Source organism: Ovis canadensis, chromosome 21, assembly GCF_042477335.2.
Source record: "Ovis canadensis isolate MfBH-ARS-UI-01 breed Bighorn chromosome 21, ARS-UI_OviCan_v2, whole genome shotgun sequence".
NCBI lineage: Eukaryota > Metazoa > Chordata > Mammalia > Artiodactyla > Bovidae > Ovis > Ovis canadensis.
Genome location: NC_091265.1, coordinates 59393723 through 59415931, shown reverse-complemented (window position 1 = coordinate 59415931; position 22209 = coordinate 59393723). Strand labels below are relative to the sequence as shown.

The following is a 22209-nucleotide window of genomic DNA, read 5'->3' as shown; positions in this document are numbered from 1 at the left end:
GCAAATCACTTCAGTTCAGTCGCTCAGTCGTACCCTACTCTCTGCAACCGCATGAACTGCAGCACACCAGGCTTCCCGGTCCATCACCAACTCCTGGAGCTTGTTCAAACGCATGTCCATCAAGCCAGTGATGCCATCCAACCATCTCATCCTCTGTTGTCCCCCTCTCCTCCCGCCTTCAATCTTTCCCAGCATCAGGGTCTTTTCAAATGAGTCAGTTCTTCACATCAGGTGGCCAAAGTATTGGAGCTTCAGCTTCAGAAACAGTCCTTCCAATGAATGTTCAGGACTGATTTCTTTTAGGATGGACTGGTTGGATCTCCTTGCAGTCCAAGGGACTCTAAGGAGTCTTCTTGAACACCACAGCTCAAAAGCATCAATTCTTCGGCGCTCAGCTTTCTTTATAGTCCAATTCTCACATCCATACGTGACTACTGGAAAAACCATAGCTTTGACTAGACAGACCTTTGTTGGCAAAGTAATGTCTCTGCTTTTTAATATGCTGTCAAGGTTGGTCATAACTTTTCTTCCAAGGAGCAAGCGTCTTTTAGTTTCATGGCTGCAATCACCATCTACAGTAATTTTGGAGCCCCTCAAAATAAAGTCAGCCACTGTTTTCATTTTTTCCCCATTTATTTAACATGAAGTAATGGGACCAGACGCCATGATCTTAGTTTTCTGAATGTTGAGTTTTAAGCCAACTTTTTCACTCTCCTCTTTCACTTTCATCAAGAGGCGCTTTAGTTCTTCGCTTTTAGTATTCCAATGAATATTCAGGACTGATTTCTTTTAGGACTGATTGGTTTGATCTCCTTGCAGTCCAAAGGACCCTCCCGAGTCTTCTCCAATACCACAGTTCAAAAGCATCTCACACGCTAGCAAAGTAATGCTCAGAATGCAAATGTTTTCAGTTAATTGTTTCTAGAGATGAGTGCTGGGGCTCTGACACTAAGTAGTCCTCTAGAAAGCTTTTACTAAGTTTAATGGGACACTGTCCCTTTAAATCCTCTTCAACCACCTCAAGTACCAATTGGACGAGTTGGCACATGCGCATTCCTTTGAAGGGCTGGCACCTCAGGCTACAGCCTTCCCGGAGCCCGTAGGAGAGGTTAAAGGTCCACCCACACAGAATTTATACGCAAGCGTAAATCAATATAGGGAGCTCTATATCGTACTGGGAGCCCAGTCCCTTTTTTCGCGCCTGAAGGCTCCGCCCCCGCAGCCAATCAGTAGGCCTCGCCCTTTGCAGTGACCAATGGCAGTGAGCGTGGGGGGCGTGGTCGGGCGTCCGGGGGTGCGGCCTGGCCCTAAGAGAAGCGGCGGGGTGAGCCGGGGGCTCTAGTGAACAGCACAACCGGACGGGGAACGCTGGCAGGCGGCGAGTGGAAGCGGCCCGGGCCCGGCGGTCCCCGAGATGTCACGATGGCTGTGGCCGTGGTCGAACTGTGTGAAAGAGCGGGTTTGCCGCTACCTGCTTCACCACTACTTGGGTCACTTCTTCCAGGAGCACCTCAGCCTGGACCAGCTCAGCCTGGATCTGTACAAGGGCAGCGTTGCCCTGCGGGATATACATCTGGAGATCTGGGTGAGGATCCGAACCCGGGAAGGGTCAGACTCGGGGGGCTCAGCGGCCTGAGGCTGCCTGCGAAAGGGTCGACCTAAGGGACCAGGCACCGGAGTGGAGAGGCCTTGGTCGTCCGGCCCTTTCCAGGGGTCAGAGGGGCCCCAGCCAGTCGCGTCCAGAGCCAGAAGCTAGACGGGAAGGGGTCCCTGCCTCTCCTTCGCAGGAAGAGAAACTGAGGCTGGGGAGCCGGATGTCACTTCTCTGGAGAGTGACAGGATAAGCGTATCAAATTGGGGGCCAGAGTTGAGGGTGTTGTCAAGGGGCTAAGGAGAAGGTGAGGAGGGATTGCAGGAACTAGGGGGCTCTGGTGGGACCAGGCCACGGATGTGGCAGAGTTGGGACATACAGTTGGTTGGGGAAGCCTGGAAGGGGTCCAGGACCCTGCTGTGGGCACCTGTGGGAAAGGTGCCCTGACCTCCTGACCCCACGTCCCAGGCTCAGTGGGTGGTGTTCATCTCCGGATACAGATGTCAACAACCGCGTCAGCACCCTTGTTGATCAACACTTTGTGTGACTGCCACTGCTGCCTACTTCCTGCTTTGGGGAGAGTGGGATGGACCAAATGGGTGTTTGGGGAGGGGCTTGGACATCAGCATCTAGCATCACCTAGAGGAAAGCCCTGGAGGAAAGGTGGAGAGGTCTGGCCTGAGGCAGAGAGGAGAGAGATTCTGGGCAAGCAGAGAGGAATAAGGTCTGGGTCAGAGGCCTGAGGCTGGGGGCGGTAAAGAGCTGTGACTCATGGTACAGCTGACCTGGGAAGTTGCAAAGGAGCCTCCCCGTAGAGGCGAAAGACCAGGGCTGGCACTGGGTCAGCCCTCAAGTCCAGAGCGACAGGGGTGGGCGAGGGGACAGGTGGTGGTTGGTGGTTTAGTCGCTAAGTTGTATACTACTCTTTGTGACCCCATGGACTACCCCCTGTAGCCAGCCAGGCTGCTCTGTCCATGGGATTTCCCAGGCAAGAATACTGGAGTGGGTGCCATCGAACCCAGGTCTCCCGAATTACAGGTGGATTCTTTACCAAATGAGCCACCAGGGAAGCCTCCATGAGGACAGGGGCTTCTCAGTTTTCTAGGGGAGCAGACAGTGTGCCTCACCTCAGTATAGTCTGGGCAAGAAGAGTTGGGCTTTACAGTAGACCAGGCCTTCCTGAGCAAATGTAGAGCAGAGGAGACCCCTGGGCCCAGAGTTGGTGACGCTTCTTACCTGTGAATCCCCATGCAGAAGACCTTTTCTGACCTCTAACCTCAGCCTCTTAAACTGGCCCAAACCTGTAGTCTTTCTACACTCCCACCTGCCCTGCCCTCTGGCTGGGGAGTGAATTGACTCCTAGCTAAGCTGCTTTCCTTCCTAGCCTCCAGGGAGGAGTTGACCTCTGGTGGAATGCAAATTATTTCCCAATATGCCCACCCTTCTCCAAGCTGCTAGGCCTGCAGCCCCTACCTTGTGGACCCCCAGAGAAGCCTGGTCCCTGGGGACCCTGCGATAGGAGGAAGAGAAAAGCCCAGGTCTCAATCTCAGTTCCTAGAATACACTGGGTGACTAGACGAGTCCCTTCTGTTTAGGCCTCAAGTTTCCCCATCTTGGATCTCTGGGTAAGGAATTTGCACTTGATCTCTGTGGACCTTCTGGTTCTGCCATGTATTTTATTCATGGATCCAACAGAGGTTTACTGAGGCCCTCTCTGGGTGGCACCACACAGTGCCTAGAGTCACACCATGAAGGCAGGTGGGCTCCTGCCGCCAGGGAGCTCCCAGACTGGTGCAGGGGGCTGCCCGTCTCTTTGTAACGGGAGGCTATAGCCTTGTGCCTCAGAGAGAGGTGCAGCTATACCAGGTGGAGTTGGGAGTCCTCCTCCAGCTCAGGTCAGCCTCTGCCTGCCTTTCCCGGACACTCCCCTTAAACCCTGTGCTTGTCCAGGTGAACATGGGCTGCGGCAGTCTTGGCTGGGCCTTTGCACATGCTGTTCCCATGCCTGGAACCCTCTCTTCCATCCCCTCTGCCTGGCTCCCTCCTCTTCCTCCTTCAGCTCCCCCGTCCTCAGGTTTGAAAGACTGGACATATTGGACTGTACAGTAATAGCGCAGCCAAGAGTAGGGATCAGTTGAGCAAAGGTAGGATTTGGTAAGTAACACATGGAGGGATGGGAGAGCAAGAGTGCTCTCCAAAGTGGAACGGCCTGGTGAGGAGTGCAGTAGCCAGGGAGACAGTTGGGTTTGGGAGTTCCCTGAGCTGGCTTTGTCTCCTGTTTGCTCCCAGTCTGTGAATGAGGTACTGGAGTCTATGGAGTCGCCACTGGAGCTGGTGGAAGGCTTCGTGGGCTCCATTGAAGTGGCCGTGCCCTGGGCTGCCCTGCTTACCGACCACTGCACTGTGCACGTGTCAGGCCTCCAGCTCACCCTACAACCCCGCCAGGGCCCAGGTAAGAGCAGGGTAAAGCTCAGGTGGGGTTGGGGGAGGGGAGCAGACAGTGGGAGTGGGCCTGGGCACCCAGGATCTGACTGGGCCCGCCTGCCCTGAGACCCTCTTCCTACCTGCAGGGCCGGGGACCGCCGACTCACAGAGCTGGGCCTCGTGCATGACCACGAGCATGCAGCTGGCTCAGGAGTGCCTGCGGGACGGGCTGCCTGAACCCTCTGAGCCACCGCAGCCCCTGGAAGGACTGGAGATGTTCGCCCAAACCATCGAGACTGGTGAGTAGGCCCCTCCATGACCCTTAGCGCAAGGACCTCAGGCAGCACCCTGCTGCCTGACAGGGAAGCTGTCCGGCCTTCACTACTCTGCCTGACCTGAGACCCCCCTCCCCACCCCTCAGTACTGCGAAGGATCAAGGTGACCTTCTTAGATACTGTTGTGAGGGTGGAGCACTCGCCGGGCACTGGGGAGCGTGGCGTGGCAGTGGAGGCCCATGTGCAGAGGTAAGGGCAGGCCGAGCAGGTGGGCTGTGTGAATGGGGAGGAGAGCGAGGGGCTACCGAATGGCCCTGGCCCTGCCTGCCTCCCCATCCCGGGCTCCTCGGGGGTGTCAGGGCAAGCCTGAGCGGGCCTGGGCTGTGGTCGTGGCAGAGGGAGGGGGACCGTGCTGGGAGCCTGGAGTGGTGTCCAGGGGCTGGGTGGTGCAGGGCCAGGGTGCTGGGCCCCCAGGATCAGGTCACACGCCGAGGGTCTGAGGAGCAAGAGCTGGCTGTGGAGTTCCAGGATGGCCTGGCTGCGGGGCAGTAGCTCGGCAGGCCGGACGTCACTGACCCCAGACTTCTAGAGTATGGTACGTGGCAGGGGACCCCAGCTCACGGTGGCCCGCCACTATCTGATCCTCCACTCCCCAGACTGGAGTACTGCGATGAGGCAGTGCGAGACCCGAGCCAGGCGCCCCCGGTGGATGTGCACCAGCCTCCTGCCTTCCTCCACAAGCTGCTGCAGCTGGCGGGGGTCCGCCTGCACTTCGAGGAGCTCCCCCAGCAGGTGGGCCAACTCTGGTCCTCACAATCTCTTTCTCCTTCGAATCCCTGTCCTTGCTGGCCCTTGACCCACCTGCCTCTCTCCACCCCTGCTAACCATGTGTGTGCTCCGTCATGTCCGACTCTTTGAGCGCCCTTAGACTGTAGCCCACCGGGCTCCACTGTCCATGGAATTTTCTAGGCAAGAATGCTGGAGCAGGTTGCCATTTCCTCCTGCAGGGGATCTTCCCAGCCCAGGGAGTGAACCCACATCTCTTGCGTCTCCTGCATCGGCAGGCGGATTCTTTACCACTAGTGCCACTTGACCGCACCTTTTCCATCCCTCCTCTCCTATATCTCGTCTCCCAGGAAGGACCCCCACAGCCGCCCTTGCAGATCGGCAGCTGCTCAGGGTGCCTGGAGCTGACAGTGAAACTGAAGCAGAATGAGGCGTTCCCAGGCCCCAAGGTGGGTACCCAGACCTCTGGGGACAAGGAATTATACCCCATTTCAGCATCCTTCTGAGCAGAGCTGGTATTCCCTGGGACAGAGCGAGGTCATTGGAAGAGGGGAGCTCATTGCCTTCTAGGCAACTGGGGAAACAGGGAAACAGAGGCTCAGAGTGGTCAAGTTGGGGCCAGGGTCGCACAGCTAGTTGGTGGCCGAGCTCAGCCTGGCGGCTGGCAGGCTGCCTCCTTGGGTGAGGGCAGGTGGGTGGCCGCCGCGGCTGGCATGAGCTCCATGGTTGCTCACTCCTCCCCCAGCTGGAGGTGTGTGGACAGCTGGGCTCCCTGCACCTGCTCCTGACCCCACGGCAGCTCCAGCAGCTTCAGGAACTGCTCGGTGCTGTGAGCCTTGCAGGTGAGGCGTCTGGGTAGTCTGGGGGGTGGGGGAGGATGGCTGGGAAGGGGCAGGCAGACAGGACTGACACAAGGCCATGTCCTCCCTGGCAGACCCCGAGAGCCTGGTGGACAAGCTGAACAAGAGCCGCCCGCTTGGCGCTGAAGACCTGTGGCTGATTGAACAAGATCTGAACCAGCAGCTGCAGGCGGGGACTGGGACTGAGCCCCTCAGCCCAGACCCCCTCTCGAACCCCCTTGTCAACCTAGAGGGCACTGGTGGGTGCGGGGCTAGACCTGGCAATTGCCAGGGAGCCCGGTATGGGTGCAGGGGTCAGAGGGCCGAGCCCGGCCGTCTCTGAGACCCCTTCCTCTGGCCCACAGACCTCTTCTTCTCCATGGCGGGCCTCACAAGCAGTGTGGCCTCAGCTGTGTCCGAGCTCTCGCTCTCTGACGTAGACCTGGGCTCCTCTGTGCACAGTACCACAGCCTCCCGCCGGCTCTCTGCCCAAGCCCCCCCAACCGGTGAGTCATCCCAGGTCAGGGAGAGCTGGAGGAAGGCACCGTGTCGGGTCATGTTGCTTATGTGTGTGCAGGAGGCCTGGGGGTCCACCACTGGTGACCTGGTTCTAGGGGAACACTCAGGGGAGGCGGCAAAGTGACGGACAGAGCGTGGATTTCAGAGTCAGTGATACTGGGGGATTCCCCGGGGGCTCAGGTGGTAGAGTCAGTGACATTGGCCCAAGTACTTAAACTCTTGGAGACTCAGTTTCTCCCCTTGTGAGGGATAAGATCTGACCCCACCAGGCTGTATGTTTGAGGGTTTATATGTGTCAGGTACTGGGTAAGTGCTTTATCACCTCCAGTTTGTCCAGTTTCCTTGAGCAGGTTGAATCGAGCCTGGACTCAGTGTCTGACATACGAGGCTTCGTGTCACCCCTGCCTGGCCAAGCTCCCAGTCGGAGTCAGGGTTCACCTCGGCCAAGGCTTCTCCCAGCCCTGAGCCCAAGTGTCTGACTGTCACTTGACCTGGGGTCCCCACGAGCTCTGGGGAGCCTCTGGTGAAGCCTTTATCCTCTCAGGCAGGACAGCCCCAGTGCCCCCCTCAAACACCCTGCGCCCCGACTCGCTGCTGAAGATGACCTTGGGGGGTGTGACCCTGACCTTGCTTCAGACATCTGCCCCGTCTTCTGGACCACCTGACCTCACCACCCAGTTTTTTGCCGAATTCGATGCCTCCGTGGATGGGTCCTTCGGCTCCCATGACTTGCACCGTCTCCGACCGCGCTTCCAGAGGGCCTGTCCTTGCAGCCATGTCCGGTACAGCCCAAGGCGGGCCTGAGCATGAGGGGACTCCCCGAGCCCCTGAAGTCCCCCCTCTGACGCTCGGCTTCTTCCCCGTAGGCTAACGGGTGCTGCCGTGCAGCTATCCTGGGAGCTGCAGACGAGCAGGGGCCGGCGGGTCACCAGCACAGAAATGCACTTCGGGCAGCTGGAGGTGCTGGAGTGCCTGTGGCCCAGGGGCGCCTTGGAGCCTGAGTGCGCAGAGGTGAGGGCTGACAGCCTGTGCGTGCAGTGTGCCTGGACCTGGTGGCGAGGGTGGGTGCGGGGGCTCAGCCTGACCCCACCATCTTCCCCGTCCCTGCCCAGATCCTGAGCTTCCCCAACAGCCTGCGACCCCAGGCCTCGGCCCAGCCCTGCGCTCACCTGCGCCACACGCAGACCCTGCGCCGGGTGCCCAAGGTAGCCCCCCGACCTCCAGGCCTGGGGCCCCTGGCTGTTTGCTGTGGGTGTTGCCCCCCACCTGCCTCCCCGGGTGCCTCTGCCCCCACCCCCTACCCCAGTCCCTGTGCTCCATCCAGAGCACACCCCCACCCCGGAGCCCTGAAATACCTCTGGGCCACGTGCATGCCACCCTCTCAGCCCCTCTCCTGGTTCATGGCAAAGCCCTGCCAGCCCATAGGCCTGAGGGTGGTAGGTTCCGGGCGGCATGGTTGTCTGCTTCGAGCAGGCGGTGACACCCTGCTCCCCTCCTGGGTCCTTCCCCGAGCTCGTCTCCTCACACCTTGGGAGGGCTCTGTGTTCTTCCTGTTTTCGCTCAGGGGACCCCTGCCCATCCTGCCCTCACCTCCCCCGCCGCACGGCCCTCGCTGACCTGAGCACCCTCCCCCTCAGAGCCGGCCCCGGCGCCCACCTGCCTGCCGTTGTCACTCAGAACTGGCCCTGGACCTGGCCGACTTCCAGGCGGATGTGGAACTGGGGGCCCTGGACCGGCTCGCTGCCCTGCTGCTCCAGGCCACCACACCCCCTCCTGAGCTGCCTGCGGGCCTGCTGGTGAGAGGCCCAACCAGGGTGGAGAGCGGGGCACGGATCCTCCCGCTCCTGACCACGGGGGTCGGGGGGTGGCTGCAGCTCTGATTCTCCCCCTGCAGACAGAGCCCCCGCTGGCAGCCGAGCAGCACACACTGGTGCGGCTCTCAGCACCCCGGGCCACACTGCAGCTGCGCTTCCCTATCGCTGACCTGCGGCCTGAGCGGGACCCCTGGGCGGGGCGGGCCGTGCGGGCGGAGCAGCTGAGACTGGAGCTGACTGAGCCCCAGTTCCGGTCAGAGTTGAGCAGTGGGCCTGGTCCCCCAGCCCCCACCCGCCTGGAACTTACCTGCTCTGACCTGCATGGTAAGACTCCCCCAGGAGACAACCCCTTGGGCAGGGGGCTGAGGCCTCTGGGAGAGGGGGGCTTGGGGCCCCGGGAGGGGCTGGGTCATGAGTGGGGTCCATGCCTCATCTGCTTTGTGAGGCGCCCTCCATTCCCCGGGCTCCTCTTCGCAGTGGGCAGAATGGACCGTTTATCCCAGGACCATGGCAGAATGTGGGTGCAAGGGAGGGCACAGGTCCGTAAACAATAAAACACAGTTGTCGTGGGCAAGGCTCCAGGCCCCCACTGACCCACCTGGTATTGAGGAAGAGATGGGAAAAGGTGGCAGTGATGACCCCCACCCCTCCCCATCCCCTCCAGTCACCTATGAAGATGGAGAGAAGCCGCCCGTTCCCTGCCTGCGGGTCTCCAAAGCTCTGGATCCCAAGAGCCCTGGGCACAAGTACTTCCTGCCCCAGTAAGTCGGGGCTCTGGAAGGAGCAGACAGGAGAGGAGGGCTTTGCTACTGAGGGCAGCGGGAGGCCCTGCAGGCCAGTGACAGGCCTGTGCCCTGGCAGGGTAGTGGTGACCCTCAACCCCCAGCTCAACGCACAGTGGGAAGTGGCCCCGGAGAAGGGAGAGGATCTGGAGCTGTCGGCTGAAAACCTGTGCGACCTTCGGGAGCCTGAGCCCTCGCCCTTCTCCTCCAAGAGGACCATGTACGAGACGGAAGAGGTGAGGTCCAGGCCTTCTGAGTCTCTCGGGAGCCACTTGGGGGCTGTGGGCCAGGGAGACAAGACCACCTGCAGGGCCAGATAACATGTGACTCAGTGCCAGTGAGAATTCCATGTCTTCCATCGTCTCTGGTCAGTGAAGAGTCAGAAACACCGCAGCTTGTGGGGCCTGAGAGCGAGGGCCGTGGCGAGGGCAGCGCCCTGGGCCACGGGCCTTGGTGGGACGGCTGTGACCCCGTCCCATCAGCCATTTCTCAGCAGTGGACATCTGGGCCCCGGGATCCTCTTCTCTGAAGGTGCTAAGGGTTGAGTGAGAGGCAGTTAAGCGCCTGGCCTCTGGTCCAAACGGCTTAGGTTCGAATCCAGGCTCTGCCACTTGGTGGCTGTGTCATCTCAGGATTGTCCAACCGCCTAGAAAGTGAACAACAGATGAGCTTCTACTTCCGGAGAGTGGGTGTAATGACCCCTCTCGTGGGGCCTGCCGTGGGGATAGAGGAGGTAACATACATGAGGCCCCTTGGAGCAGGGTTCACATGCAGTCAGTCCTTCAGACCAGCCTGAAGATGGCTGTCATACATCCCAGCAGAGGAGGCTCGTGTGAATGACAGTTGGCATTCAGGAAGCAGATTCTAAGCCCGGCAGCAAGCCCTGACCTCTCTCGCATCCCCTTCCCTGCTCTCCCCGCCTGCGTCCCTCCCCCTGCAAGATGGTGATCCCTGGAGACCCTGAGGAGATGAGGACCTTTCAGAACCGGGCCCTGGCGCTGTCCCGCTGTAGCCTGGAAGTGATCCTGCCCGCCGCCCATGTCTTCCTGCCCAGCAAGGAGGTCTACGAGAGCCTCTACAACAGGTGATGGTGTGGGTGGGGCGGGGGTGGCCAGGGCCTGGGCTGGGCCCCCCTCACTGCCGTGGTCCCACCGTCCTCCCAGGATCAACAACGACCTGCTCATGTGGGAGCCCGCAGACCTGCTCCCCGCCCCCGCCCCTGCTCCCGCCGCCGGCTGCCCAGGTGCCTCGGGCCTCTGGCACGACAGCTTCAAGATGTGCAAGTCTGCCCTCAGGCTGGGTAGGAAGGGTGCTCCAGGGACCCTGGGGGCCGTGGCAGACCCTCCCCCCACCTCCACGCCTCCCTGCCACTCAGTTCCTTGACCTCACCCTAGACTCGGACTCGGACGACGAGGACACCCACTTCTCAGTGGGGGCATCAGGTGCCCCCCAGCCCCTTGCCCGTGAGTCTCGGAGCCCTCGCTCCCAGAGCGCCTTCTCTGCACTGGTGACGGTGCTGAAGGGCCGGATCACCGCCCACTGTGAGACCAAGGTGAGGCATAGAGGAGGTGACGACAGCCCAGGAGCAGGGACCCCCGACTCCAGAGCCCCCACTGGCAGGAAAACCAGGCCTGTGTGAGCTGCTCCGAGTTGGGAATGTGCAAAACAGAAGCCCCACTGGGGTCCGAGTGTGGCCTGCCCAGCCATTAGCACCCACCTGCCCCTCCGACCCACCCATGCCACCCCACCCATCCCATCACGCCCCGTCAGCCGCTTACTAGCACCTGCCGGGTGTAAGGCACTCAGGGTTAGGGTGAGGTAAGGCTCGGGGTCCGAGCAGGCACCATCCGATGCTTTGGGGTAGACAGGGAGGGTGACCCTTCCCCTCTGGGTGCTGCCCCGGATCTGCAGCAATCTGGAGAGCGGCCAGAGCCAACCCTAGTCAGACCAGGGCTCTGGAGGCCCCCTGACCCTGAGGGCATGGGGGCTGCCGAGTAAAGCCTCTGAGGCCAGGCTGCGCGCTCTGTCTGCAGGACGAGTGTGGGAAGCGGCTGGAGGGCGCCCATGGGGAGCTGGTGCTGGACGTGGAACAAGGAACCATCTTCAGTGTCTCTCAGTACAGAGGCCAGCCGGGGCTTGGCTACTTCTGCCTGGAAGCGGAGAAGGCAGCGCTCTACCACCGAGGTGTGAGGGCTGGGGGCCAGTTGCCGTGGGTCCCAGGGGTCCATGGTCAGGGGTGGTCTCTCGGGAGGGATGTACCCTGGGTAGAGTGGGTCGTCCACCAACTGGGCAGGGGAGCTCACCAGATACCTCCCCAGCGGCCATGGATGACTACCCACTGCCCAGTCGCCTGGAGCTGCCCGCCTTTGCTCCCCCGGCCCAGCTGGCCCGGACCATCTACCCATCAGAGGACGGGGTGACTGAGGAAGGAGCCTCAGGCCGCAAAGGCCAGGGCCGGGGCCCCCACATGCTGTCCACTGCGGTGCGCATCCAGCTGGACCCCCACAGGAACGTCAAGGTATAGGCCCGCCTGCTTCTGGCCCACCTGTTTGGTCAGGGCTCTGCCTCCCAGGTCCCTGGGGCTCCCGTGCTGACTCTGCCCTGCCCTCCAGGAGTTCCTGGTGACCCTACGGCTGCACAGGGCCACCCTGCGCCACCGCATGGCCCTGCCGGATCAGAGCTGGCACTCCCAGGTGAGCCAAGGGGGTGCAGCGGGCTGGTCTCCAGGCCTGGGTGAGACAGGCGCGAGGGCAGGGGCTGGGCCAGAGCTGACCCTGGACTGGAGCTGGCTCGTGGGTAGAGCCCCTGGGCCAGGCTGTGGTGGACAGCTGGTGGGCAGCAAGTAGGGGGCTGGGCTGGGGTTGGGGGTTGGGGAAGAAAGAAGCTCCCTCACCCTCATGTACCTCTCCTCTGGCCCCCAAAGCTATTGGAGTTCTTAGATGTCCTGGATGACCCAGTGCTGGGCTACCTGCCTCCAACGGTCATCACCATCCTACACGTCCACCTGTTCTCCTGTGCCGTGGACTACAGGTACCCAGGCTCAGGGGCCTGGGGGCCTGGGGCTGGGGCCAGGCTCTCATGAGCAAGGAAGCTGCCCCAGCCCAAATGTGACCCCTTCCCTCCCAGGCCCCTCTACCTCCCCGTACGTGTCCTTGTCACTGCTGAGACCTTCACCCTCTCCAGCAACATCGTCATGGACACCGCTACCTTCCTGCTCAGGTATGCAGCTCCTCCTACCCAAGCCCCCCGTCCATCCCACCCCAAGTCGGCTGTAGCTGCCCCTTCCTCAGGGTCCCACATGCCCGCTCCATGTCCTCAGGCCAGTCTGAGCCTTTCTGTGCATCTGAGTGATCCCTCTCTGAGGAAGTCGAGGTTTCCCCTGCCTAAAGGCAGTCAGACCTCTGAGGCAGAGCGTTTGAGCTCTTGCCTGATAATCTCACTTCTGGAGGTCGTCCTCAGGATGAAACCCCATGGACTGTAGCCCACCAGGCTCCTCTGTCCATGGGATTCTCCAGGCAAGAATACTGGAGTGGGTTGCCATTTCCTTCTCCAGGGAATCTTCCCAACCCAGGGATTGAACCCAGGTCTCCCTCATTAGAGGCAGACACTTTAACCTCTTAGCCACCAAGGAAGAGCCAAAAAGAAAGGATAAGAAGGGTGAAATATAAAGCCTCCGTAGTATAATTTAAAATAACCAAACCTTGTAAACACTTTATGTGACCCCAGATTACGACCTCAGTCAGTAAACGTGGCCTTGTGCTCAGTCACTTCATTTGTGTACAACTGTTTGCAACCCCATGGACTGTAGCCTGTCCAGCTCCTCTGTCCGTGGGATTCTCCAGGCAAAAACACTGGATTGCGTTGCTATGCCCACCTCCAGTGGATTTTCCTGACCCAAACATGGCCTACCCAACCATTAAAGTCAAATTTAAGAGTAACATTGAAAAATTCCATCATATAATATTGGCTGGAAAAAAAACAAGATACAAAGCCATATATATATATATATATATATTTTTTTTTTTTTAAGATTTTTGCGGGTGTGTTTGTATACATCTCCGTGTCTTCACAGAAAAGACTGGAAGGAGATGGATAGCTATCCCTCAGTATCTGCAGGGGATTGCTTCCACGACCTCTCGTGACACCAAAACTCAGGGGCCCTGAAGTTACTTATGTAAAAGGGTGCAACATTTGCGTGTATCCCATGCACATCCTCCCATATTCTTTAAGTCATTTCTAGATTACTTTTAACACCCAACACAGTGTAAATGCTACGTAAGTAGTTGCTAGCGTGCAACAAGTTCAAGTTTTGCTTTTTGGAACTTTCTAGATTTTTGTTTGTTTGTTTGGGTTCCCTGACCAAGAATGGATTTTTTTAAAAATATTTTTGATCCGCAGTTGGTTGAGTCCTCAGAAGCAGAACCCACAGATTGGGAGGGCCCAGGTTCTGTTCTCAGAATCTGAGATTAGCTTTATTCTTACATATTTAGAAGCAGTAGGGGGAAAGCAGGACATTTCCCTCCCAGGGCTGCTGAGTTCCAGGTGAGGTGGATGAGCTGGACAGATATGCAGGAAGAGAAATGCTGCCCAGTGTTCCTGAGTGCCTGCTGGCTGGGCCTGTGGTCTCCCCATTGTACAGACAAGAACACTGAGGCCAGAGAAGGGCCAGCACTAGTTTCTTGTCAGCTTGGGACGCCCTGTCAGGGCCCCTCTGCCTGTCTCTGTGAGCCCCACCTTCTTAGGAGCTGCGGCCCTGCAGCGGCTCCCGGCCCTTCTCAGCCCTGTTCCCCGCCAGGTTCATCCTCGACGACTCCGCCTTGTACCTGTCCGACAAGTGTGAGATGGAGACCCTGGATCTGCGGCGAGGTGGGCAGGGCCTAGGCTGGGCTCCCTCCCCTCCGAGGGACTGTGGCCTGGCCACCCCCAGAGCAGCCAGATGTCCTCCCCCAGCTGCTGGTCACGCTCTCAGCGCCCACAGACACACTCACGCACACCAGGGTGGTACCCACTCAAACCCTAGACTCTCCCACCAGGGCTGGGGCTGGGTAGGAGGAGGCAACAGGGCCCTCTTCTGCTTTCTGCCTCAGATTACGTCTGCGTCGTGGACGTTGACCTCCTGGAACTTGTGATCAAAACCTGGAAGGGGAACACTGATGACAGACTGGTGAGTGTGGCTGTGCCCAGGGTCTACCCAGGTCCCCGGAGCCAGAGCAGGTATCTGGGCGACAGAGCCTCAGGGCATCACTGTCCCCCGCCTGCTCTCTTTTGCTTCTGCCCCGGGGCCTGGGCTCAGGTCACAGTCCCTGGTAGCCCTCCCCTGTGGTTACCCGCCCTCCTGGGAAGGGTCCGGCCCTAGGCAGACATCCCTCCGTAGGAACCCCGCCAGCACAAGGCAGCTGTAGCCCAGAAAGAGCAGGACCTGAGGAGGCAGCCCTTGGGGGTCCCTGATTTCCCTGTCTGTAAAAGACAGTTACTAGGCCTGGGGGCTCAGTTGGTAAAGAATCTGCCTGTAATGCAGGAGAGCCAGGTTCAATCCCTGGGTGGGGACAATCCCCTGGAGAAGGAAATGGCACCCCACTCCAGTATTCTTGCCTGCAAAGGCCCTTTGACAGAGGAGCTTGGTGGACTACAGTCCATAGAATCGCCAAGAGTCGGGCACGACTGAGCAACTAAACCCCCACCACAGGCCCCGGCTCACCGGGCTGAGGTGCAGGACTCGGGAGCCTGGAGGCACAGAAAAGCGCCCGTGCCTCCTTGGACAGCCCTGGGCGAAGCCCCACTTCCCCTCAGGCTGAGTGTGCCCATGTATCCCGTGGGTTGTTGACTGACCATCCCAGGGCTGACCCCCGCCTGCCCCGCCCCGCCCCGCAGAGCCAGCCGCTGTTCGAACTGCGCTGCTCCAACAATGCGATGCACGTGCACAGCTGCGCTGACTCCTGCGCCCTGCTGATCAACCTGCTGCAGTACCTGACGAGCGCGGGGGACCTGCACCCCCCACCCCGGCCCCCCAGCCCCACGGAGATCGCCGGCCAGAAGGTGCAGGTGAGGCCTGGTCCCACGGCTCCCGGAGCTCCACCCAGGTCCCTCCCCTGCCGCGGCCCCCACCAGGGCCCTGGGGCCTGCCCCTCCCTCCTAACTCGAGCTCACCAGTGCCCCCCTGCCCGGCCCAGCTCTCAGAGAGCCCCGCCTCCCTGTCCTCGTGCCCGCCGGTGGAGACGGCCCTCATCAACCAGCGGGACCTGACGGACGCCCTCCTGGACACTGAGCGCAGCCTGCGGGAGCTGGCGCAGGCCTCAGGTGGGGTCAGGGTGTGGTGGGGTCAGCAGATGCAGTCAGCACCCGCACCAGGCAGCCCCCTCAACCGGCCCCTCTCTCCGCCACAGGCAGCCCCTTCTTCCAGGCCTCTCCAGTGTCAGTCTACCTGTTCCCCGGAGAACGGAGTGGGGCCCAACCCCCCTCGCCCGCTGCTGGGGCCCCCACTGGCAGCTTGGGGTCCCGCTCCAGGGCCAAAGAAGCTGAAAAGGAAGAGGAGGGGGATGTAGACACTCTGGACAGCGATGAGTTCTGCATCCTGGACGCTCCTGGCCTGGGCATCCTGGTGTGTGGTGGGCAGGCTGGGCAGGGCCAGGAAGAGGGTGCTCAGTTTGGGGCCCTCCTAGAGCTCCCACTGTGAGAGAGGCAGGAGGTGGTCTCCATCTGCGGGAATGAGGGTTGGAACCACAGGTAGAGCCGAGAAGGGCTCCCTGGGGAGGCAGCCCTCACTGTGGGCTTGGAAGAAGTTGATGGAGGTCCAGAGGAAGTGACAAGGCATGGTGTCCAGGGCAGAGGGGTGGGGACATTGAGGGTCGGGAGGGAGAGGAGCAGGGCAGATAGCAGGAAGGGGAGGAGAACCATTCGCTGTGAGGGTGCTGGCCTCCTGGCCGCTCGGTGCCAGTGGGAATGCCTGAGCTCACTGTCACATACAAGCTAGACCTTAGTTCAGGGAGGCAGGGCTGGCAGGAGCATGGGGCACTCAGGCCCCTCTGGGTCACGGCCCATGAGACCCCCTTTTGTGAAATAGGGGAGAGGGGTGTGAGGATGGGGGAAACAAGCGGCCTGGACCAGGGGAGCTGCTGTGCCCACGTGCTCACGTGGTGTCCTCCCTGCAGCCTGCCGACGGGGAGCCCGTGGTGACACAGCTGCACCCAGGCCCCATTGTAGTGCAGGACGGGCACTTTGCACAGCCGCTGGGCAGCACGGACCTGCTGCGGGCACCTGCCCACTTCCCCGTGCCCAGCAGTCGAGTGGTGCTACGTGAGATCTCCCTCGTCTGGCACCTCTATGGCGGCCGAGACTTTGGCCCCCACCCTGGCCACAGGTGAGAAGGAGCGGGTGCGGGTGGCAGTGGGCCCCCAGGAGATGGGGCCCAGGCTGGGGTCCAGTTCTGACCTTTGGCAGCTGGTGACCTTGAACCCAAGCCTCATCTTCTGGCCTTAAGGCTTCCTCTTCCCCATGCCCCGCCAACTTCCCAGGGGGAGGATCTCTGGCCCCAGAGGGAACGTGGGAAGGCTGTTCCCTCTGAGTCAACTCGTTCCTTGTTCCTCTGCCCAGGGCAAGGGTCAGCCTCTCAGGCCCCCGGAGTTCCCCTTCTCGTGGCTCCGGCCCCAACCGGCCACAGAACTCCTGGCGTGCTCAGGGGGGCAGTGGGAGGCAGCACCACGTCCTTATGGAGATCCAGCTTAGCAAGGTGAGTGGGGGGCTTGGGGAGAGGAGGCAGGGATGGGGACCGGGGTCAGCAAGGTGAGCGGGGGGGCTCGGGCATAGGAGGCAGGGATGGGGACCAGGGTCAACAAGGTGAGCCGGGGGCTCGGGCACAGAAGGCAGACTGGGTGGGGGACCAGAACAGGCCCTCCCTTCCCCGCTGCCCAGCTAGCGCTTCACTCCACGGAACTTGCGGGTCGTGCACTCGGTTAGCTGCGGCTCTGCTGTTCTGAGTGCTGGATGCAGCAATGAGCGAAGCGGATAGAAACCTGCCTTCCTGTCCCTGTGTCATAGTAGAGGGAGCCTGATAAGGCTACACATGCGCGTCTGCCAGGTCACTTGTCGTGTCCAACTCTGTGGACAGGCTCCTCTGTCCATGGGATTCTCCAGGCTACAGTTCTGGAGTGGGTTGCCATGCCTGCCTCCAAAGACTATATATACATGTACTCAAATGTGATAAGTGCTTGGGGAATGTGAACAGAGAGAGGGCTCAGGGAGCACTGGGGAGGGCTGGAAAGTCCTCGTGCAAATGTGCCATTTTGCACAAAGGTGTGAGGAAGTGAGCCACGAGGTTTTCAGGCAGAGGGCACAGCGCGAGGGCTACAAGCCAGGAGCATCCCTTGCATATTCTGGGACCAGCAAGGAGGCCGGCGGGACTGCCGCTGAGAAGGGAGGGGAGCAGTAGGAGACGAGGCCGGAGATCCGACCCCGGGCAGGCTGCGTAGGCCCTGAAGACCACGGGCGGTTCTGGGTTCTACCAGAGGGACAGCGGAAAGAACCACAGGATGGGCTGCTGCACTGAGTGTCCATGAGGGAGAGAGCGGACCAGGCTGGCCTGAGAAATGGTGTTGGGTCAAGGGCCAGGTCAAGGGCCGCTTACTGAGAGCGAGCCTGCACAGACCCACCCCCCGAGCTCGCAAGGGCGCTGGTGCTGAGAAGTGCTTCAGAGGGGTGGCAAGGGCGCCTCGGACTCCAGACAGGCCAGGGAGCTGATGACAGCGCTGAGTGATGGGGAGAGAAGGCCGGGCCAAGGGCCTGTGGCTGAGGGAGGCTTTGACCTGTCAAGGGCAGAGAGGCCAGGGTGCCGCACATCAAGGGCAAGGGCCGAGGGTGGGCTTGGAGGAAGAGCACGGCCTGGCCAGGCCTCAGGGAGGAGTCTGCAGGCGTGGGGTGGGCACGCGAACACTTTACGAAGGTCCCTCTGGGTGGAAGGAGAAGGGGCTGGAGGGGGTGAGCGGGGGTGGGTGGGGGGTGTTCAGGGAAGGGGAACGGCAGCCCCGGGGCCAGGGGCGGCTGCGAAGGTGACAGAGCAGAGGGACTGGAGGGACTACAGAGGAGGCAGGACTGACAGCCGTAGCGATGGAGAGGTGCTGCGGAGGACCCGCCGGGGTCTGCCCTCGAGCGTGACGGGGATGCCGTTGCCCCTCTAGGGATGGGAGGGCTGTGAGAACGGGGCTGGAGGGACAGCCGCGTGGGGCTGAGACTGGGGGGTGGGGGAGGGCTGAGAGTGTGGGGAGCGCCTGCTCAGGCCGCTGTGCGCCCTGCAGGTGAGCTTCCAGCACGAGGCGTACCCGGCAGAGCCAGGCCCGGTCGTCCCCGGCAGGGAGCTGGAGGAGCAGCCGCTGTCCCGCCAGGTGTTCATCGTGCAGGAGCTGGAGGTGCGCGACCGACTGGCCTCCTCCCAGATCAACAAGTTCCTGTATCTCCACACAAGCGAGCGCATGCCGCGGCGCACCCACTCCAACATGGTACGGGCCCCGTGGTCCGCCCGCACGCGCGCATACATACACGCACCCCAGCCATTTGTGAGTCCCAGAGGGTGGGGGCACAGGCGGCTTTCACTGAGGGAGCAGCTTCTGCAGGACCAGCTGGGTGAGCGGTGAGGGCGTGGGGGCCTGAGGCCCAGCGGGGCCCAGAGCTCACCTCCTGCCTTCAGCTCAAGGTCAAAGCGCTGCACGTGGCCCCCGCGACCAACCTGGGGGGCCCCGAGTGCTGCCTCCGCGTCTCGCTGCTGCCCCTGCGGCTCAACGTGGATCAGGTGAGCAGGCCGCGTGGGGACGGAGCCTGAGCCGAGCCCGCTGCCCGCCCCAGCCTCTGAGTCTGACCCCCTCACTCCCCACAGGATGCCCTGCTCTTCCTCAGGGACTTCTTCACCACCTTGGCGGCCAGCATCAACCCCGTGGTCCCAGCAGAGAACTCTGTCGAAGGTGAGCAACTGGGCCGGCGAGGGGAGGGTCTGGGCCTCCTGCCTCACCACCATGCCTGGGCCCATCCCCAGTCTGTCCCCGCCGTCTCCCCTGCAGCTCGCCCTGAGACCCCGGTCCCACCCAGCGGCCCCCAGGAAGGGCAGCCCGAGGGTGTGGAGACCACCAGCTCCCAGGAGGCCGCAGGTGGTAGGCACGGCGTCCCCCCCACCGAGCAGCAGCCCATCTACTTCAGGTAGGGCATTGGGCTGGGGACCCCGGGCCAGGCTGCAAGGGGCCAGGCCAGTGACCTCAGGACCCTCTCCTCACTCCCTACCCAGGGAGTTCCGCTTCACGTCTGAGGTGCCCATTTGGCTGGATTACCATGGCAAGCACGTCACCATGGACCAGGTGGTGAGTGGGTTGTCAGGTCCCCATCCTGCCAAGGCCTTAGGAGGCCAGGGGGCCAGGCAATACCAGCCGCTGTCAGCCTCTAGTGGCTCCGGTGGGGCTGGGCCGGTCCCGGGGTCCCAGGGTGTAAACTCCAGCTCCTCTCCCCTGCCCAGGGCACTTTCGCAGGTCTCCTCATCGGCCTGGCCCAGCTCAACTGCTCCGAGCTGAAGCTAAAGCGACTCTGCTGCCGGCATGGGTGAGCCTCTAGGCCTTTCGCAGGGCCCTCTCTCTGTTCCTGACTCGGGCCTTGGCCAAGACCTCACACTTCTGGCACCTCAGTTTTGTCCTCTGTGAAATGGGCTCAGTCAGTCCCTCCATACAGGGCTGGGTGGAGCTGCGGGGTATGTTGGGTGCCTTGGTTCCCTCTGGCCCTGTGACCCCCTCAGTGAGAGGCCCTGCCCGCCCCGCCCTCCTCTCCCCGCCCCGTCCCAGGCTCCTGGGTGTAGACAAGGTGCTGGGCTACGCGCTCAACGAGTGGCTGCAGGACATCCGCAAGAACCAGCTGCCTGGCCTGCTGGGGGGCGTGGGCCCCATGCACTCGGTCGTCCAGCTCTGTGAGTATCTGACTTTGGAGGCTCTGGAAACTGCCATACTCGGGCAGCCTAGAAGCCACTCTGGGGAGTTAAGTGGACGAGTTCCCACAGCAGGGTAGGTGGGGGCGGCCTTGGGCATCTCTGTCCACCCTGTGCCCCTAGTCCAGGGGTTCCGGGACCTGCTGTGGCTGCCCATCGAGCAGTACAGGAAGGACGGCCGCCTCATGCGGGGACTGCAGCGCGGCGCCGCCTCCTTTGGCTCATCCACAGCCTCGGCCGCCTTGGAACTCAGCAACCGGCTGGTGCAAGCTATCCAGGTGAGCGGACCCCCAGTGTCCAGGGCAGGGAGGCTCTGCTCCACGGTGCCCAGTTCCCTCCTTATAGCTTCACCGAGCATGGGCAGTCTGGACGTGTGAGATCTTAGGAGGAATAATCACAGAGACAAGAGGCCAAGTGACCGGCCTGGAGCCCCTGGCTCCTGTGTAGGAGCGTCAGGCCCCCAGCTTTAGAGCCCACTAGGTGTCCATTCATGGCGTTGTCCTGACGAGGGGGAAGGGCTGGTTCTCTTGAGTGAACCAGAGATTGACCCTTGTGCTTCACCAGGCCCAGGGGGGAAGCCCGGGGGTTATCCTGTGAGCAGTTGTACATGAGTGCCCTGGGGTCTGGAGTAGAAGCGGGTGGATGGACAGATGTTTGTGTCCATCCTCAGAAGTGAGGGGGGAGCGTGCAGATCCTCGGGGCAGTTGGGGAGGGGCAGGCAGGATCTCTCGAGAGGAGGCTGGAGGGATAAGCAGGTATCTGAGGCCCTCCCAGGGCAGTGAGCTGGGGTGTGGCCCGGCCAGGGAGAGGGGAACCCAGGTCTCTGTCAGGGCCGCCCCTGGAGCTCACGAGGAACAGCTGGGGAGGGCAGGCGCTGGGCTCGGGCTGCGTCTGTGGCGCCCCCAGATGGGCAGGAGGAGGGGTGTGGGTCCAGAGGACGTGCGGGGAGTCCCCTCAGGAGGCATGAGGTCACCCGAAAGCCCCCTGCCCTGGCGGCTGGGAGCTTGGCAGGACCCCAGGAGCAGCACAGTACAGTGTGGCTGTGGGGGAGGCAGGGATTGTCGGGGGGTAGTGGGCTCCCTCCTGGTCCTGTCTCCTCATCCGCTGTCCCCCACACCCCCAGGCCACAGCTGAGACGGTGTATGACATCCTGTCCCCAGCAGCGCCCGTCTCGCGCTCCCTGCAGGACAAGCGCTCCGTGCGGAGACTGCGAAAGGGCCAGCAGCCCGCCGACCTCCGGGAGGGCGTGGCCAAGGCCTACGACACGGTTCGAGAGGTAAGGAGGCCCAGTCCCCCGCCCAGTCGTCCCACGTCCACACCCACACCCCCGCCACCGACCCCCACACTGACTGCTGGCCTCCACAGGGCATCCTGGACACAGCTCAGACCATCTGTGAGGTGGCGTCTCGGGGCCACGAACAGAAGGGGCTGACCGGCGCCGTGGGGGGCGTCATCCGCCAGCTGCCCCCGACCGTGGTGAAGCCCCTCATCCTGGCCACTGAGGCCACGTCCAGCCTGCTGGGAGGGATGCGCAACCAGATCCTCCCCGACGCGCACAAGGACCATGCTCTGAAGTGGCGTCTGGACGAGGCCCGGGACTGAGCCCGGCCCCCAGGACCCCACCTCGGCCGGCCAGCCCAGGGGCACCTCCAGAGTGCTGCGGCCCCTGCCAGATGGGCCAGGCCTTCAGAAATGGACCAGGAAGGACCCTCATGGGCCCACCCGCTGCCCACCGCTGTGAGAGTGGACCTTCCCTGCCTGGGGCCTCGGCCCTGTCTCTGCACTTTTCCTCCCGGGAGAAGGGACACCGCGCCCCTCCACCACCTGGGCCCACATCGCTGCCTTGTTCCAGAATGGAGGCTCTCGGACCTGGACCCACTCAGCCAAGTGTCTTTCTGTGTCTCGGCGGGAGATGGGGGCACGGACACCGTGTGGCTCAATGTATTTTTAAGCTCCTTGAGCGTGTGGGTCAGTGTCTGCATGACGTGGAATAAACTGCCCACCGCCAGCCCCCCTGTGTACCTGCAGTGCCCCAGCCTCGACCTGCACCGCCCCGTCCCCAGCTGTGTACCCTGCACCGCCCAGCTCACCACCAGGGGTTGCCACACCCTCTCCACCCCCCCGGCAGGTGAACAGCCCCCTGCCCACCACCACCCCACCCACTGCCCCTGGCCTCGAACCCAGCCGCCTGCCTGCCTCTCTGCTCCTCCCCTCCGCTGCCCTGTTGCTGC

The 22209-nt window shown here is 61.8% G+C and overlaps 1 protein-coding gene across 2 annotated transcripts; it reads left to right on the top strand.

Annotated features, from left to right (window-relative positions):
• The first annotated feature begins 1319 nt into the window (after nt 1-1319).
• Nucleotides 1320-21986, top strand: ATG2A (autophagy related 2A). Of its 2 annotated transcripts, none has more exons than XM_069566168.1 (41): nt 1320-1585; nt 3881-4043; nt 4162-4314; nt 4437-4539; nt 4947-5082; nt 5427-5525; nt 5822-5918; nt 6011-6175; nt 6281-6421; nt 6979-7216; nt 7301-7445; nt 7547-7639; nt 8072-8230; nt 8329-8572; nt 8913-9009; nt 9110-9266; nt 9972-10114; nt 10194-10330; nt 10425-10582; nt 11064-11214; nt 11349-11548; nt 11643-11723; nt 11954-12060; nt 12157-12249; nt 13826-13896; nt 14118-14194; nt 14902-15072; nt 15201-15327; nt 15414-15628; nt 16179-16387; nt 16621-16756; nt 18318-18518; nt 18707-18808; nt 18893-18977; nt 19074-19209; nt 19295-19364; nt 19520-19602; nt 19839-19960; nt 20102-20256; nt 21102-21254; nt 21344-21986. In XM_069566168.1, exons 1-41 carry the CDS (start codon nt 1415-1417, stop codon nt 21578-21580), a joined length of 5781 nt encoding a protein of 1926 aa, XP_069422269.1. In that variant the 5' UTR covers nt 1320-1414; the 3' UTR covers nt 21581-21986. The 2 variants fall into 2 exon arrangements, with proteins under 2 accessions (XP_069422269.1, XP_069422268.1); XM_069566167.1 differs by having other exon boundaries at nt 19295-19367.
• Nucleotides 21987-22209: the final 223 nt, after the last annotated feature.